Source organism: Fukomys damarensis, unplaced genomic scaffold (genome assembly GCF_012274545.1).
Source record: "Fukomys damarensis isolate Sample0158 unplaced genomic scaffold, DMR_v1.0_HiC HiC_scaffold_13, whole genome shotgun sequence".
In the NCBI taxonomy this organism is placed as follows: Eukaryota; Metazoa; Chordata; class Mammalia; order Rodentia; family Bathyergidae; genus Fukomys; species Fukomys damarensis.
This window is the reverse complement of record NW_022900925.1, coordinates 9,105,838-9,123,967: the sequence shown is the minus strand read 5'-3', so window position 1 is coordinate 9,123,967 and position 18,130 is coordinate 9,105,838. Positions and strand designations below refer to the sequence as shown.

Below are 18,130 nucleotides of genomic sequence, written 5' to 3'. Positions count from 1 at the left end.
ATTAGCCTGCTGTTTAACAGTTTCTGGGAGCATCCGGTGGGCCTGCTATCATTGGAGTTTGTGGAGCTAACACCCTCCGGTCAAGTCACAGATAGGAAATTGAGAACACAAGGTGAGAAAACAAATGCCATGTTCACATGATTATTCTTGTTTATTGAGGTCTGTTTTATTCTCAACGGGTGCTTTTTCCTCCAAGTAAACAGAGCAGGCGTAAATATCTATAATGAATAAATTTATTGTCTTACAAAAATCATTGTCTAGAAATGTGGGAATACAAGAAAAGATATTTGCAGTCAGGTGTCTGGTGGTCAACAGCCAGTACAATTCATACAGAGAGAAATCAGAGATTCCAAACCCATGTGACAAATTCTTCCTAACAGATGTTAAAGCTTTTAACCCAAAAGGTTTGCGTTTTCAAGCACATTGCAGAGGATCAGGGATTTATCATTAACACTGATTTGTTGTCACTGAATGTTTATGATACCACTTTGACTAAAGAGGTACATGATATGAAGCATAGTCAAAACTTAATATCGTTATAGAGGCAAATGATATATTTAACATTGTCTTAGTACTGTAGTGTCTAAGGCACTTTCTGTAATGTCAGTTTGCTCAACTATCAACCAAAAACAGAATGCTAAAGTGTTCACTGTAACACTGTCCAAAGAGAAGGGAAAAGGAAAAATGAAAAAAGGATTCACACCCACTGGCATGTCAACATTCAGGCAGATGGCATCTGTTCTTGAGGTCCTCTAAACCTCGCTGACAAACTTGGAACAAGCCTTGGATACAAAACCAACATTCCCATTTTGGGCTCAAAGCAGTGACTGAATTTGCAAGGTCAGCATGAGGGCCTGGCTGGCGAGGAAGGGCCTTCTGCTAGCTCTTATGGGGCCACACGGCTGCTTGCTTCTGGACTAGGAGGGCACTGGGCAAACCAGACACTTGAGACCACCTGGAGGTCACTATGATGGCTGCCACCTGTGGTCTCAGATGCATCATGGCCACCACCCTCTCTATGCACAAACCAGCCCTGGCTGGGGACAATTCACATGAGTAGATACAGGGACACCACCAACTCGAGGGGTGGAGCTACCTCTTGGGAGACAGGCGTGGTAACACTAAATGGATGTGGCTTCCCCAAGTACAACCCACCTCTCCTAATCTTTCCAAAGCCCCTTTCACAGTTTGCTCACTGAAATAGTGATCAGTATTTGAAGGATATGAGAAATGAGTGCAGTTTAGGTTCCACAATGTTCTAAGAGACTGGATGTGGCCGAGGAGTCAGGGCCACATGAACACAGAACTAAGTTACCTGTCCGTACGACAGAGCATGCAGAGCGACTGAGCAATGACCACGGGGCTGCCCCTATGACCCGGCGACTGGCAACGAAGGGCCTGGAGTTTGTTTTAAAAAGGGTTTTCCTTCTTAACATGTATTGTAAAATGATCTCTTGATGAGTATATGGAAAATAGATGCAATGATGAGACAATCTGTTTAATACGTGTGTCTTGTGTATGTATATATATAAAAAGGGGAGCAACTGTACCTAATCGAAGCAGGATACAGTCTGCATCGGCTGAAAGCCTGAAGACACGGTTGATCTTTCCAGAAGGAATCCTGACGCTTGCCGATTCCTAAATCTGTAGGAGGCACCAGGCAGGCTAGAACCAATATGTTCCTGTGTGTCCCACTGTATCACTGCCCCTGGTTTCCTGTGACTATTCAGATTGTGGTGGCTGTGTCTCGTTGACATCACTGGTCTTACTTTCTGTGTCATCATCTGACAGCTCCAGGGAAGCCCCCTCAATGTGCAGCTGGCGCCGGCTAGACCGGCTTGAAGAAAAGCTGATTGGGCCGCCCCGCCTACAAGAGCAAAACAGATGTGGGTGAGTAAAGGCTCAAGCAGTCACAGTGGTCAAGTTTAACCCCGAATGACACTTCTGACCCATCCTAGGGTCTTGCATTGCCAGGTGCAACTGGGAAGGCTTTGTGCTTTTCCTCCCCACCCAGTGTCATCCTGGCCAACATAACATGGAGCCAACACAACATGTTAAGCCTGATTCAGCTTAAGCTTGTCTGTGTTAGAAATGGTAGTAAAGATGGATTAAGACAAAGCTCTACCTGGTAACCACCCTTTTCCTAGAAAAGGGCCAGAAAGCACCAATTTTACTCAGACATTGCAGACCATATATGGTCTACACAGACTTTGTTTTCATGGTTTTGAAAAAAGCCCTTTAAAAATGTAAAAAGCCAGTTTGAGCTTGGTGGCACATGCCTGTAATCCCAGCACTTGGGAAGGCTGAGACAAGAGGATTGCCAGGAGTTTGAGGCCAGCCTGAGCTACACAGTGAGAACCTGTCTTTAAAAACAAAAAGCCATTCTTAGCCTGCTGCCTCTGCTTTAGCCTTACCATTTTACAGATTTGATTGAGCTGCTGACCACCTGGTTAGCATGTTTATCTGGTGGAACAGTTTTGCTTACTGCTTTTCTATGCTCTGCCCTCCCTGGTGGGAGCATATGAACAGTCTCAGGGGCTGACAGTGCCAATTCCTGTGAGAAGCTGGTGCCCTGCTTTTGAATGGAGTCTGGGACCTCTCCTCACACGAGGGTGGACAGACACTTGACCCCTACCTAGCTTTGCAGCTTCGTGTGCTCTACTGGTCTGCTCTACTGTGAATGGCAAAGAACACGAGTGGCCTGTCCCTCTTTTCTGTTCCCTATACATTCCAATCAAGGTCAGCAGCCTTGAGCCCAAGGTAGAACGGCCATCTCTAGGCAAGCTCTGCAGCCTACCCTGAGCCTTCTGCATGCTCGGTGTGTCCTCACCAGGCTCACCTCAGACGGTTCTTCAGCGTGCTGACCTCGCGGCTCAGGCCCTCGTTGGCCTCAGTAGCATCATCCAGTTCCCGCTGGAGCTTTCGCCGAGATGCATTTGCACGTGTGGCTTCCTCTTCGGCCTCCTCCAACTGACGTTTGAGCTGCTTCATTCTGGCGTTGGCCTTCTCTATCTTGGGGTCACAAGAACCAAGACCACAGAATGGTGAATCTAGTACCAGCCTCTGCACCTGAGTGTGTCAGCACAGTCTGCACGGCACCGTGTGAGCACACATTTATGTCTGGGGGCTGGTCTATGGCTTTTTAATTGGCCTACCAGTCTCAGCAAAGCCAATATCTACAGAAGAAACTAGGATAACAAAACTTAAAGCTAAAACCTTTTATTCATGAGTTTTCTCCAAAAAAATGACCTAGTTTTATCTTATATGAGAATCAATATGAATTATGAAAAAGAATTACTATTCCTGCAAATGCACAAGCATCAAAAATATGGATCATCACCAACTACAGGATATGTTTCACACCTCTTGTGAAGTGTTCAGATATCATACCTGGATTCACGTATGGAGCCAGCATGGGAGCCATGAGCTCCAACAGTTTCCCTGTCAGATCCTTCACTCCTGAACATATGGGTGCCAGCCAGTGCCCAGTGGATCCAGTTCATGCCTGTCCAGAACTGCTTTGGTGTTGCTAGGCCCCCAGGGTGGGAGCAGGGAAGAAAGCCTTAAGGGCCTGACTGGAGTAGGAGACCCCAAAGGTCATGAGTCCTCAGCTCTGTTTACCTTCCCACCCAGTGTGTGCAGCAGCAAGACACAGAGCAGAGGAGTGAGCTGGAGTGAGGGCACAGCACCCAGGCCACAGTGGGTGCAAACCCCAGGGTGCCCTGCTGCAGGCAATAAGGGCCATTCAGGTCCTACTTGCTGTATTATTTCCCTTCACTTTCTATTCACTGTCTCCTGCCAGTATTTCATGACTGCTTATGTCTAGGAACTAACTACTCTGGGTACCAGGGAGATAACCAAGCCTGGGAGAAATCTCTGCACTCATGAAATATCCATTCTAGTGAGAGAAATATGGTATCTTTAGAAATGCAGTCCAGGCCTCACACCTCAAAGCCCCCTGACCCTTGCCTCCCTTCTCCGTGATCGTGTCCTAAGTGCCCCTCACTTTACCACCTATCCCCAGCACCCACAAATGCCTAGTGGGAACATGAAATATCTATCACTTGTTAGTTGGGACAGTAGTTTTAAAAGTTAAAAGTAGTATTTTCTTAATTATGCCAGTTAATGCAGCCTGCTCATTGTTAATCAGGTCCCCTGCTAAAGCATTTCCAAGGTGGAGGACACATTGCTCTGCTTTTTTCACATACCTGCTCTTTATACTGATCAGCATGTCGACGCTCATCTTCAACCTGCATGAAGATTTCTTTCAGCTTCTTTTCAGTGCGACGGACCAGTTTGTTGGCAGCTGCTCGTTCCCTGTGAAAATAATAACAGTAGTTTGGAAATTCTTGAAATTACATTTTTTGAGTGGGGAAAATATTTTTTAGTCCTTTTTGTTTGGAAGAAGACACGTGTTGGAGTGTCTTCCTGGATCACTCTTCCCAGACAAATAAGATTAACATGGCTCTCAAACTTCTTCGTTTTGGTCAGAATAGGAATTGTCTTTAATGTATCTCTCCAGTGCTGACAAGTAGAAGCAGCATGTTATTCTTGCTTATTAAAGGTATTACTCATTTTGCTGTTAGCTATACTCACCTGTCAGCTATACTCAACCTAAACTTTTAAAAGACAAAAATTAGAGCTGGGCGTGGTGGCACATGACTGTAACCTCAGCACTTTGGAGGCTGAGGCAGGAGGATCATTGTGAATTTGAGGACAGCCCGGGATACGACGCTGTGAGTTTAAGGCCAGCCCGAGCTGCATAACAAGAACCCATCTCAAGAAAAAGACAAAAACCTTTGTGCACCAGCCTTCCTAACCTGGAAGACAAAAAAAAAAAAAAAAAAAAAAAAAAAAAAAAAAAAAAAAAAAAGCCCTACTTTATTAGGTGATGATTTTAATTTAGACTTTACTATTGTGATAATGCTTTCACAACTAAAATTGAAAAACAAGCCACAAACCCCACATGTTCACTGGTTAGAGGTAAACCACCCTGTTTTAACGTGGGTGGTTTTAAATGAAGACTTAACTTATTTTGAGGACTCCATGGAAAATAGAAATGTTCCTTAAATGCTATGCAAAAATGTACCACAGTGGAGTCAGATGAAAGGGCAAGTTATGTTAATTACAACTAAAAACAAAACCTGAATTGTTTTCTTTCAGTCCACAAGAGGGGAGTGGGAAGTACTGGGGTGCTGGGTTGAGCACATTTTGCGCTCTGAGCAGAGTGGGGCCAGACTGCTGGGCTCCAAGCTCCCCAGCAAGGGTGAACTAGAAGGTTGGCTCTAGCTCAGGTTGATTGTGATTCTAACAGCTCTGTAAATGCCTGCTAAAAGCTGTACCTTGCAGTTCTTCACAATTTCCACCATAGTTTAAAGTGGCAAAATGGAAACTGTTAAGCAATCCCTTTCTATGGGGGGAAAAGCTTTTATTTTTGTCATATTTTCTTCGCCATCAAACTACAGCATTTTGCAGGATGCTTCCTACTTGGGGAATTGATTCTAAGTTTACTGAGATGTAAACTTAAGGTACCTAGGAAATCATGGGGCTCAGTATGACTGGCCCTTAAGCTGAGTCGAGGGGGAGCTTCTAGGCAAAACTATCTTCTCAACTCCTCACAGAGTGTCTGTCCTTTCAACCTCTGAGCAGTGTCAGCACATCTTTGACTCAAAGCACCTTACAGCTACCATTCCGGTCATAATGTGCTCTTGTCATTTCCTGCTTTGCACTGGGGAGCTCTCTGAGGGCAAGGGCCATATCTACTGTCTGAGGCAGACTGGCCTGGAGGCTGCCAGTCTGTAGTAGATATGCAGTAAGTTTTGGTTGATAGCAGAAGACTCTCTTACTTGGCTTCCTGCTCAAGTTGCTCTTCTAGTTGCCCAATTTTGGCTTCCAGGGCTGAGATGGTGGCCTTGAACTTGGACTTGACAGCACCTTCCAGCTCCTGCAGCTTGGCTTTCAGTTCCTTGTTCTGTCGCTCCAGTTGCTGGCGTGCGTTGTCACTCTTCTGGGCGGCACTGCGCTCAGCTGCCAACTCTGTGTTCAGTGTATCCACCTGGAAGAGAGATGGGTTTGGTTACCTGTGCAAAGAGGAAGCACAGATTCCCCGGGGGACGGGCTGCCGCATGGCCACCTGTAGAGTGGTCTTCCGGAAGCGATCATTGAGCAGCTCCATGTTGCTCTGCTCTTCTTCCAGCTCCTCCTCCAGCTGTGCGATCCGGGCCTCCAGACGCCGCTTTTCATCTAGCAGTGCGGACCTGGCCAGGGCAAGGGGGAGGTGACAGCTCAACAGCAGCGCAACACACACCAAGAAACTCAGGGAGGGCTCCTTCACCAACTTGCTGCTAGCGACCTGATGGTTCTTCCCCTGCACCCGGCCTCAATCCACTGACAAGTCCCACTGCCCTAGTTTCTACTGCCCACATCTGCTTCCCTTTTCTGGTTCCATCATCTCTGGCCTGGATTGCTGTGGCAGCCTTCCAGTCATCTCCCTGCTGCCGCCTCTGCATCTGTCCATCTGTTCTCCACAAATCACAGCCAGGGCCAGCCAACTTTTAAAATATAAATTAAGATCCTTCCTGGAAGTTCTCCATTAAATGGAGAGATATAAATTCAATTGCAAAAAGCTAATGATTTTAATGAAAAAAGGAATCCAGAAAAAGATCTAAGGAAACTGCTTGCCAAACCTAATGAATTTGAAAGTAGGGACTTGGCAATGTCAGGTCAGTGCATTCTGTAGACACACAGCACAATGTGTGCAAGGCTGTTACAAGATGTGGTGACCAGTGGCTGGGGCTGTCCGGCCTCAGCACCTCATGCTCATCTTTTCAGACTCTGAGTTGATAAGCCCACTCTTGATTCCTAAACACCAGGTCACTGTCCAGCAGGAGCCCAGCCTTTGAAGCAGTGGATGCCTGAGAGCAGCGAACAACAGGCTATGGAGAGGATGGGCTTGACACTACTGCTTTCTAGATGCCTGTCCCTTCCCACCTTCTGCTCGGAGACTCACTTGCCAGAAGTGCTGTTAGCTATCTCATCAGCCAGCTCATCTCTCTCCTGCTCGGCATGTCGGCGGGCACGCTCAGATGAGGCTAGTTCCTAAACGAGTTGAGACTGAGTTAAGCTTTGGCCATTACTGTTATGTCACATATGAAAACTGACAATGCCTACGTTTGTGGTGACCTTGCTTCAATCACTTTTTATGTGTACCTCAAAGTACAGTTTAGATGTGAGAAATGAAGCTGGCAAGCTTGCTGAAGAAAGCCAGCCAGATGACGTGTGCTGTCAGCATCCGTAATCCCATGAAGAGTCTAGTGTATATAAGGGCTTTGTTGTTACATACAACAGAAAAGGTAACTATCCTTGCAGGATGATCCTTAATAGAAATTGAGCACAAACTTTACCCTGAACCCTAAGGAATATGAGCTACTCCAAATTATGGGCTTGCAATATCTTTCAAGTAAGATTCAGAGATTAAATGCACTAGAAAGATCAATGAATGTCGAAGCAGTGGGGTGACAAGGATCACGGTTCCTGAGGGAAGGAAGGTGTGTGGAGTGTGGCCTAAGGGCTCAGTGTTTGGTGACCCTGGCATCCTTAGGTGGATGATTTGCCACGAAGGGATTCAATGGTGTGTTCCTCACCCCAGTGGGGGTAAAGACAGAATTTTTATGGATGAGGAAGCTAAGGCCCACATAGATGAAATTACTGGTTCAAAGTCCCATGGCTGGTCAGCAAAATCCAGGGTTCTAATGCCCCGTTCCAGGGCTCTTTCTACTAGCTTCCCCCTTCAAAAGCCAGTGTGCATCATCTTAGCAATATCTGAGGGTCAGGGCTGCACAGGAGCCCATCTGTGTGCTCTGGGATGTGTACTTAGTGCCCAGGAGGTGGGTCCTCCAGAAGTGCCACATTTTAGCCCACAGAGTACTACTGCATGGGAAGGATGGTGTCAGCAGGGGGCAGTGCAGCTATGTAGGATGTGATGGCAGCTTGCAGAATGTTTTGGGGCTGAACTGAGAGCTGCAGATCACAGCTCCGGCATCTGGTCTCTGGTATTCAGTCCCCTTGAGCCTTAGAGGCTCTTTGGGCTCCTGTCCACTGGCTAAGTGTGCTTTAGGAAGGTTAAGTGGCCCATGGAGAATGAAAAGGACCTGGGAGTCTACCAACTAGATGGCAGAGGTATTTGAGGGAAGGAAATGTATCAGAGAGAAGGGCAGGGCTGGCTTGCTAGCTCAGTGCCTTCCTAACATGGTGTTATCCCTGCCTGGACATATGGAATAAACACTTCTGGATTTCAGAAATAACCAGAGTGCTGGGTACAGGGAGTGCCACCTGGACACTCAGGTCACGGCCCAGAAGCTGTCTGGGAAACAAGCATTTGAGATATCATTGGTCTCCATTATGGAAATATAGAGCTTAAGCATTCTACTCATTTATACTACACATTTTCAAGTACACACGAGTATTTATAAAAACTAGCCACGTTCTAGGCGCTAGAGCTACTCTCGACATTCTCTGAGCATGCTATGATAAAACTAGAAATTGGCTTTTAAAAACACATACATGTGGGAATTAAAATCATACTTTTAGATTATTCATGGGATAAAGAATAAGCCATATTAGAAATTAGAAAAATATAAAATTTAATAACAGTGAAATCACTTCATATCAGAATTTGTGGGATTAAGTGAAAAATAAGTTAGAAGGGGAAATTAGATTTTTTTGGACACAGATGAGAAAAGCTTGAAAATTGATGTGTTCAAGAAACAAAAAATGAGGGTGGTAGTATGTGTACTTAGCATGTATAAGGCCCTGGGTTTTCCTAGTGTGTATACACACATGATCAGAAAAAACTAATAAACAAACAAAAGAAATGGAGAGAGGAGAGGGTCAGTGTTCACTGATCTGGTTTTCAGTTCATTTTTCATTTCTAATACCTAGAAAGCTCCTTTTATTTCTCGCCAGCTCAGTTTTTGCCTTTGGTGTACTATTTTATCCAGCAATGCCATGTGTTTGTATTTGGAGATTTTCATATTAACAGATATTAATATTTCAACTTGTTCTCTTCCTAATTCTGAATAGATTTGGATCATCCTTCATTTATGCAGAAATGTCTATATCCAAGTGTCTTACACAGATAGTGGTCCATACTATATGTAACACTTCATCATTCCCTCCTCATAAGAACTTACAAAAGTATGAGTAAGAGTAGTTGTTTGATTATAAGATTGTTCATCCAGGAATTCAACGAAGCAAACCTCTCTCTTTGAAGCTCATGTGAATAGTGCCTGTGTGTAAAACAAGGCACTCCTATATCACCACGGTTAGAGTTACCTAATTTGGCTCACAAACATTAAATAAACAAGTAAATATCACTTCCTTTTTTCAGAGCAGTGAGGCTTAGAAGATGGCTTGAAGGTCAGCTTTTCTTTGAGGAAGTAGTGTAACCATTTTCTGTTTGCCAAACTGAAGCAATGAGATAGGCATTAAACACAGATAATGAAATTAGAGTAGGCTACAAAGATACTAAATATATATGTATATACACTGTATATATGGCTGATCTTAAATTTCAAGGGTAAATATTTGCCAAACAAATGGATGAATAATAAACAGACCTCTTGCAATTGAAGGATCTCTGCTTCTAGACTCTTGAGTTTCTTTTCACTTTCTTTGGATTGAGCAAAAATCTCATCTCGGGATGCACGAGCTTCTTCTAATTCACGTTGGTAATCCTTCATCTGAGCCTAAGATTAAATGAGAAGGTATGGGGGCAGTTTTCATTCTTAGTTTTAAATATATATTTTTTCCAGATTATAAAATTAATACACATTGATTACAAATAAAAGCATGAAATGATAAAAGATACCACAACAAAGAATACAGAGTAATATCCCTTATGAATATAGATATAAACATCTTCAAGTAAAAGGATAAGCATACTGAATCTGACAATACATACAAAGGAATACATACCACGATCAAGGAGGGTTTACCTGAAGAATATAAGGTTTTTAACAACCAAAATATTTATATATGATCATCTCAATAAATGCAAAATAAGCATTTGATAAAATTTAACACCTTTGCATTATAAAGATACTCAATGACTTATGAAGAAAGCTTTCTCGATTCTCATAAAGGGCATCAGTGAAAAACTTACTTATTGATCAAAGACTGAATGCTTTCCCCTTAAAGATTAGCAACAAGACAAGGGGGTATGATCTTGCCACCTAATATTTTAACAAGAATAACAGCCAGGATCATCAGGCAAGATAAATAAAAGACACACAGATTAAAAAGGAAGCAGTAAAACTTGCTTAATTTGCTGGTATGATCTTGCAAATGGTAAATCTTAAGGAATCTACTAAAAATGTTAGAATAAATTCATGAAGGTTGCAGTATACAAAAAGCAAAAGTATTTCTATATACTAATTATGAACATTCAAAATTAAAAAATTATATTCATAATAGCATCAACTCTTAAAATCCAAGTGTGCCTGTTTGTTATTTTTGGTAGAAATTTTAACAATATGATCTTGAAATATACTGTATACTAAATTTGAAGAATGCCATCAGAATAGCTAAAACAATCTTGAGGAAGAACAATAAAATTGTATAAACTATATTTTCCAATTTCAAAACTTTCTACAAAGAAAATCAGGTCTGTGGGCTAATGGTATAAGCATAAATATATATAATGGAATAGAACTGAGTCTAGAAATAAAAATATTAAAATATGTAAGAATGTTAGAATAATTCAACAGAGGACAAAATACCTGCCCCCTTGTACCGGGGATTGAACTCAGGACCTTGTGCTTGTGAAGCAGGTGGTGGCACCACTAAGCTAAATTCCCGGCCCCAAAATAATCTTTAAGAAATGCCTCGCAGATGCAAGGACCTGAGTTTGATCCTGGTACAAAAACAAAACAAAACAAAACCAAAAAAAAGAAATTGTGTTAGAGTATTGGATAGCCATATCCAAAAGAATGAAGTTCTAATAAACACCATACAACAAAAATGAATTTAAGAGCTGGGGATTTAGCTCAGTGGTTCTGAAGCCTGACTCGCAAGAGCAAGGACCCAAGTTTGATCCTCAGTACCAAACCAAACCAAACCAAACAAAAAAACAAACAAAAAAAAGAACTTAAAGTGGATCAAAAATCAAAGGACGAACTAAAAGTATAAACATTTTAGGAGAAAACACAGGAGTCTTCCTGATCTTGAATTGGTCAGTCTTAGACACGGTAACAAAAGAAACAAAAAAAATTTTCAAACTTTTGTGCTACAGCAATAACACCCATTGAAGGACAAAGAACCTGCAGATGGAAAGAAGTATTTGGAAATCATTCATCTGATAAAGAACTTCCATCCATAGTGTATACAGAAGTGTTTCAACTGAAAGACAACTCAATTGAAAAGATAGGCACTACACACTGACTGGAATGACTTTAATCAAAAGCTGGACAATAACAAGTGTGACAAGGATGCAGAGAAACTGGAACCCTCACACAGAGATGGTGGGAATGTAAAATGGTACAGTCACTGTGGAAAATAGTTTGGCAATTTCTCAAAGTTAAACAGAGTAACCTAGTACTCTTAGGTATGTACTAAAGAAAACGAAAAGCACATATCCACACAAATATATATAATAGCCAAAAGAGTAAAAATAATTCAGAGTAGAAATAATGTGATGGTATGTGAATATATGCATCCATACAATACAAAATTATTCAGTAATAAAGCAACAAAATACAAAAGCATGATAAGTGAAAGGAGCAGGTCGCGAAAGGCCATATATTGTATGACCAGTCACATTATATGAAATATCCAACACAGAACACTCTATAGACAGAAAATAGAGTAGATTAGCACTGGATGTGGCAAAGACGAGAAACAGGAGGTGACAGTAGAGGGTTTCTATTCATTGTGTGGGAGTTGTTTTCTATAACCCAGAATAAACAAAACAAAACTGAAAACACTTTAGATAGGTTAATTGTATGGTATATGAATTACATCACAATTAGTAGCTGTTAAGTAAATGGGTGTCATTTATATTCTTTGTAATTAGCTTAATATTTTAATTAGCTAGTCAAAAATCTTTGTAGTTAGGTTTAAAAAAAAGTATAAAGAAGCGAATTAAGTTACTCATAAACCTATTACCCAGAGATGACTTTTCTCCTAAGCTTTTCTTCTAGGTCTATCTACATGTCCAAATATAAAAATCTACATCTGTGTGTGTCTAGCTGCAGGCTTGTGAGCCCCATACCATGACTGCTGGATTAGTTAAGACCTGCTGTCCTTCCACACATACCCTGTTACTCAAATGGCCAGCAGCCCAGGTACCTCTAGGCTGTTTCCATCTTTGCTGTCAGCACCACAACTAAAATACAACTGTGCAAATATTTCTCCTTTATATTTTGTTAGATTAAAGCCTCAAGATGTGGAATCATAAAGGAAGGGAAATTTTCTAAAGTTGTTGTCATAACCCTCCTTTGCTACTATATTGTGCCTCTTGGTGCTCCCATGTGCACAGGAGAGGGCCCATCACATGCCTGCCCATAGAGTGAATTACTGTAGAGATCACCTTTTGTTTTTATGTCAGTGAACCTGGCATGTCATCCTGGTGATGGTTACAGAGGCTGGGGATTTAGCTCAGTAGTGCCGCCACCTGCCTTGCAAGCACAAGGACCTGAGTTCAATCCCCGGTATCCAAAAAAGTGATGGTTACAACAGACTGAAAACGCTCATGGCACTGAAGAAGCAAAGGATACAATCTCTCTTTCAGGGTGACTCAGCTGGGGAGTGTTTCATTAAGCATCACCAGAGGCTGCCTGGGGCCACAGGTGTCGTGTCCCAGCATCCCAGCAAAGATGCGCCACTTGGTGACTCCGTACCCAGCTCTATCTCAAAAGTAGATACAGCAGCTCTACATGTGCTCTTTATGGCTAAAGCACAGCCCAGGGGATAGCTGTACTGTGCCCTGCAGAGTGGCAGTAGCTCAGCACCAAGCTCCATGATAAAGTGACAGGCTAGTGCTGCAGTGTCTCTCCCCAGCCTGCCAGGCTGTCCCTGTGTAAGAGTTATGTGGGTCACACTGTGCTTGTTCTCAGTAGGGCCACCGTCCCCGTCCAAAGACTGATGATGGCTCCTGATGTATACCTGAAGTTTGCGAAGCTGCTTTATTACTTCATCCCGAGCTTTGTTCGCAGCTTCTATCTGTGCTTCCAGGTCCTTCAGGTCTATCTCCATCTTCTTCTTCGCAGCCACAGCAAGGGCCCGCTGTTTCCGCTCGTCTTCTAGCTCTGCCTCGAGCTCCCGAACCTAAGGAAACACCGAGTTAAGCTGGTTATAGCCTGTTGTCATGTAAGGTTCTGGTTCCATGGGGGAGTGGAGCCTTTTGTTGCCCTACAGAGCAGATCTCCATTACTCAGTAGTCCTTGTTATTAGCAAAAAGGCTCAGCAGCTGAATCTAGTTCAAAGTTTTTTTTTTGTAACCAGGGATTGAACTCAGGACCTTGCACTTGCCTGGCAGGTGCTGCACTACTAAGCTACATCTCCAGGCCCAAAGGATTTTTTTTTCTGGTACTGGGGAATGAACTCAGGACCTTGCAGTTGTGAAACAGGCAGCAGAGCCACTGAGCTAAATTTCTGGCCCCCAAAGGATTTTTAAACAATACTTGGTAAACACCATTCGCACTGATTGCTAGAAAGGGTCATAAGGCAGATGCTCTGACCTCAAGCTCATAGTCCAGGTGACACAAAGGCTGAAAGAAAACACACAGAGGCCAAGGAGTATATGGTACAAGGCCCAAGGGGAAAAGTGGGCATGAGCATGTCCTGAAGCTGCAAGGGGCCAGGCCTACTATGTGCTGAGCATAGGTTGGCAGTGCTGGGTGTTGGGACTGTAAAGGTGGGCATGGCCTGACTACAGGGGCTTCAGACTCAGGCAGAAACTATATCAGGAAAGAAGGAAGCAGTAAAAGATGCCCGATGGCGAAGGCACAGAATGGGGGCTGACTCAGAGTATCCTTATGGGGTTACAGGTGAACACATGAGGCAGTGTGAGCTGCAGACTGATGCAGACACAGGGGACTCGGGACCCAGTGACACACCCGAGCGGGTGCTCACTCAGGGCCTCCCTTTCTGCAGGCTTCTAGCTGTACAATGGGTATTGGGTGTGGTTTAAGAGAGGTTGCGAAAAAGCGCTCTTTATTTTTTAAATGGAATCCTAATACCTAAATAACCAGTGATGAGTGAACCAAAAGTGAGGACCACAAATGAAGCTGTTGAACTGTAAGTTTGGTCAGCTCATGAGTTCACTGGGGCCATGACATGGGCTTCCCAGCCCTGTATCACGTTCTTTCAGGAAGTGCTGATGAAGAAGGCTGCTGTGTCCTAGGTGTGACCAACTGGCAGCGGAGGGGTGTGCTAGAGGTGCTTTCCAGAAGTGGAAAAGCCTTTGGCATGGGGGCAGCTATGAAATCAGCACCACCCTCCTGGGAAGAGAGGGGCTCTGCGTAATGCTGAGAGGCCTGGGGTAAGGGCACAGCTCAGCTTGTCCTTTCCAAGGGGAAGAGCAAGGCCTTTTGCTCCTGCTTTGGCAGGGAGGAGGAGCAGGGCAGAGGAATTTCCTGACACCAGCTTTGTGCTGCAGAGACCTGAGCTACACCTCCTGGCAGATTAATAAGGAGCTCCTTAGGTATACCCACTTGTGTAATATTTTAATTGCAGCGGTTTTCAGATATGACCACAAATTCTTTGATGCCCTCTTTTCAAGAATTAAGAGGCCAATGTTCTCTTACATGGGGACTGGACTTGGTGATTTGGCTCCATTCATGAACACGATGAAAAGTGTGTGACTTGCGGGATGAGGCCATAGAGGCAGGGCAACTTTGTTCTTGCTCGGCCCCTTGGATCTGTCCTGAAGATTCCTGCACTGTGAGGGTGGGAAGCTTGGCTGGGCTCCTGCAGGCTGTGCAGGCCAGCAGATGCTGCACTGGGTCCAGATCTGTGTTGGGCCAGAGCCACCGGGCTGAGCTTCTCTGAATTTCTGATCAACAGAAACTGGGACACTGGAAGTATTTTAAGCCACTAACTTTGGAGTAATTTGTAATCCAATGATAAATGCCTAAAAGAGTTAATGTCAGCAAAATGAAAATAGTAAATTAAAGCGAAAATAAATATACCCCAAATCCAAGAACTGTTACCATGAACTCCAAGGGACTGTCTAGCCTTAAAAGTTAACTTCTAAATTACAAGTTTAACATACCTGCCATAAACTATACAGATCAAAAGTGCTTAGTAACTTCTTAAAAGAAATAATTTAAATTCTGCTTTCTTTTCTCATGAAGAGCGAGGGAATGGCAGAACCCTGAGGCATGCCACTGGCGGTGTGCAGTGTTCTTTCCTCACCCACACTTCTGAGACACAGAATCTGAACCTAATGCACATTTTCTTGAGATTTCACTGAAGGCTTTCCAGTTGATAAGTGGCGTGGCTTACTGTAAGTAACAGACTATTGTCTGAGAAGCAGAAAATCTAAACCGTTTACCGTGACATTCTCAAATGACTAAATAAGCTAATTTTAATCCAGCTAATGTGGACAGACAGGGTCCTGAGCCAGAGTGGGCTTGGACAGCAGGCACACCCTTATTCTGGAGGCCATGCTTCCTCTGACTCACCTGTTTGATCAGCAGCCGCTTCTTCTCTTCATTCTGCTCATCTCTGGTTTGCAAGTCCCTCTCGAACTGGGCCTTCATGGCCTGCATGTTGACCTCCAGGCGGAGCTTGGCGTCTTCTGTGGCTTGGAGTTCATCTTCTAGCTCCTCTAGTTGGGTCCTCATTTCTTCTACCTGCTGCTCTAGGGCCCGCTTGGATTTCTCAAGTTCATGAACCTGAACCACAAGAAGCATGAAGGAAGGGGTGACCCTTGGCAGAGGCACAAGTTAGGGACAGCAGCCGTCCCACTTAAAGACTTACATGTGGCACGATGGCCACTTTGGTTGCTCCTTAGCCGACCTTCGACACCTAAACACACCCTTCCCTTTCCCTCTAGGGCTACTACTCATTTCCAAGATATAATTTAACACTCCAATATCGACTTCTTTATTCATGTGTGGTCTGTAATCATTATTCTCTGATGACCTTTGAGGTACGAGCTTCGTAAAGCCAAAGGACAATGCAAACACAGCAGCATTAGAGGAACCTGCATACTGGCCAGCCACTTGCCTGCTGTGTGTGACAGGTAGGAGAATTCACTTCTTGCTGCAGAAAAGATCACTCAGAATGGAAAGGCCCACAAATAGACTTGTGAATCTTAAGGTGGGTTGGGCCCAAGAAGCAGGGTTCAGTGGTAAGGAGGCCTGGTTTTTAAAGAGCCGCACTACACACATACACACACCCCTATGTCATCTCACAGGGGTGAACAGAGTTCTAAGCAGTGTCTGGAACTCAGCAGGCACCAAAGACATGTTTGTGGAATGCAGATGAAAAACACTGATTATTCTGAAGAGAACTACTATGGAACTCACTATAGGATTCTCTCTCCACACTGTACTGTGTAATCATGATCATTTCTGTTCTGAGGGGCTTCTTCTTGTCTACAGAACTGGTCCCCTGGGTGCCAGGATGTAGGAAACCCAGCAGGAAGGTTTTCCTGCACTTAGGGTGTGACCCATGAAAAGGAGTCCTTAACTTTATAGAGGGCTTCATGCTTTTCAAAGCAGCTGAAATAGGGCACGTACAATGTCCACGTGACCGATGAAGACACTCAGAAAGTTGAAGAGGCTTCCCACAATCATAATGGAAGCTGGTGGCAGAACCAAGGTTGGACGCTCACTTCTGAATGCCAGGTCCAAGTTTGTTTTGCTGCCCTCAACATGTTATATATTAAGGAAGGGACAGAGGGTTAAGTAAAAAGCACTGAAGCTCTTGTAGAGGATGTGTACAGAAGAAACACGAGCAATGCTACAGAAATTTCCAAAATCTGCACAAACCCGCAAAGCCACAGAAGCCTTTAAGACAAAAGCTGGGGCCTTACTGGGAAGGCCAGGGCAGAGGGGACTGCAGCTCCTACTCACTTGATCTCAGGGTAGGTAGGTTTGGTAACTACTGGAGCCTGCAGAACAATGAAATACTGTTGTTGAAAGGTCCCCTTCCAGGATGGGATTGGGGCAGGAAGGCTAGTGAATCAACTGACCATGTGCTAGAGCCTGGCAGAGGTAACAGAGAACAGACTGCAGGCTACCTGACTGCTGGACCCGATGATGTCAGTGCCCTGTTCACACAGGTTAAGGTGCCCCTGGTCAGACTTGCTGTGGGCCTGTATCCCTGGGTCTTCACTCCCAAGGCCCCACGCCCCAGGGCTGCCTTCCTATGGGGCCCAGAGGTGACTTACATTCTTCCCCACATCGTCTTTGGAGCTCATCAGGTCTTCCATGTCTGCTCGGAGCTGCTTGTTTTGCCTCTCAAACTCCTCCTTGGCCTCCAGGGCTTCCTCGAGGGCCCGGGACAGGGACAGGGCTTTAGTTTCTTTCTCTCTGGCCTCTGCTTCTGCCCGGTCCCGCTCTTCTGCATAGCGAGCAGAGATGTTCTTCTCTTCTGCTAACAGCTGCACAATAAGACAATAAAAGTAACGTTTGCTATGGTTTGGCTTACTGCTTCCAGATCGAGTGAAGATACTACCAGAGATGGATCGATCAAGGATCCCTGATCTCAACATCCATGATGCCGCAAAAGGAAGAAGCCACACCTGCCCTGGGACCAGAGACAGCCAAGACACATATTGTGTAAAACTGCCTTCAGCCCATGAGGATAAGTGTATATAAAACATGAATTTCATGTTTACACAGGGCTCATCTCTCCAAGAGATCTAATTACATAGATGCAAATATTCCAAAGTCAGAAAAAAAACATAAATCTGAACGACTTCTGGTCCCAAATATTTTGGACAAGTGATTTTCAACATGAACTAGGTTATGGGAGTTTTGTATTTCATGCTTTTTTTCTTTTTTCCAATTTTCATGTACGATTGTATTGCTTTTAAACAAAGAAACTTTTTTTTTATACCAGAGAGAGATTGAGAGAGAGAGAGAGAGAGAAAGCAAAAAAAAAAAAAAAAAAAAAAAAA

At 44.0% G+C, this 18,130-nt stretch overlaps 1 protein-coding gene and 1 long non-coding RNA gene across 10 annotated transcripts in view; one reads left to right on the top strand and one right to left on the bottom strand.

Annotated features, from left to right (window-relative positions):
* Positions 1–215: 215 nt before the first annotated feature.
* Myh10 (myosin heavy chain 10) overlaps positions 216–18,130 on the bottom strand; it is a 139,198-nt gene continuing 121,283 nt past the window's right edge. For all 9 annotated transcript variants that reach the window (XM_033762793.1, XM_033762792.1, XM_010614957.2 and 6 more), the window contains 10 exons: positions 17,399–17,611; positions 15,684–15,896; positions 13,162–13,323; positions 9,618–9,746; positions 7,010–7,098; positions 6,134–6,257; positions 5,847–6,055; positions 4,209–4,317; positions 2,840–3,012; positions 216–1,867 (listed from right to left, as the gene is read on the bottom strand). In XM_033762793.1, coding sequence (XP_033618684.1) covers positions 1,723–1,867; positions 2,840–3,012; positions 4,209–4,317; positions 5,847–6,055; positions 6,134–6,257; positions 7,010–7,098; positions 9,618–9,746; positions 13,162–13,323; positions 15,684–15,896; positions 17,399–17,611 — 1,566 coding nt within the window. In that variant the 3' untranslated portion in view covers positions 216–1,722. The remainder of the gene's footprint in view (positions 1,868–2,839; positions 3,013–4,208; positions 4,318–5,846; positions 6,056–6,133; positions 6,258–7,009; positions 7,099–9,617; positions 9,747–13,161; positions 13,324–15,683; positions 15,897–17,398; positions 17,612–18,130) is intronic.
* Positions 1,726–18,112, top strand: LOC104855887. The gene is made up of 3 exons (XR_778500.3): positions 1,726–1,890; positions 16,154–16,246; positions 17,668–18,112. It is a non-coding gene; the product is annotated as an uncharacterized LOC104855887 (long non-coding RNA).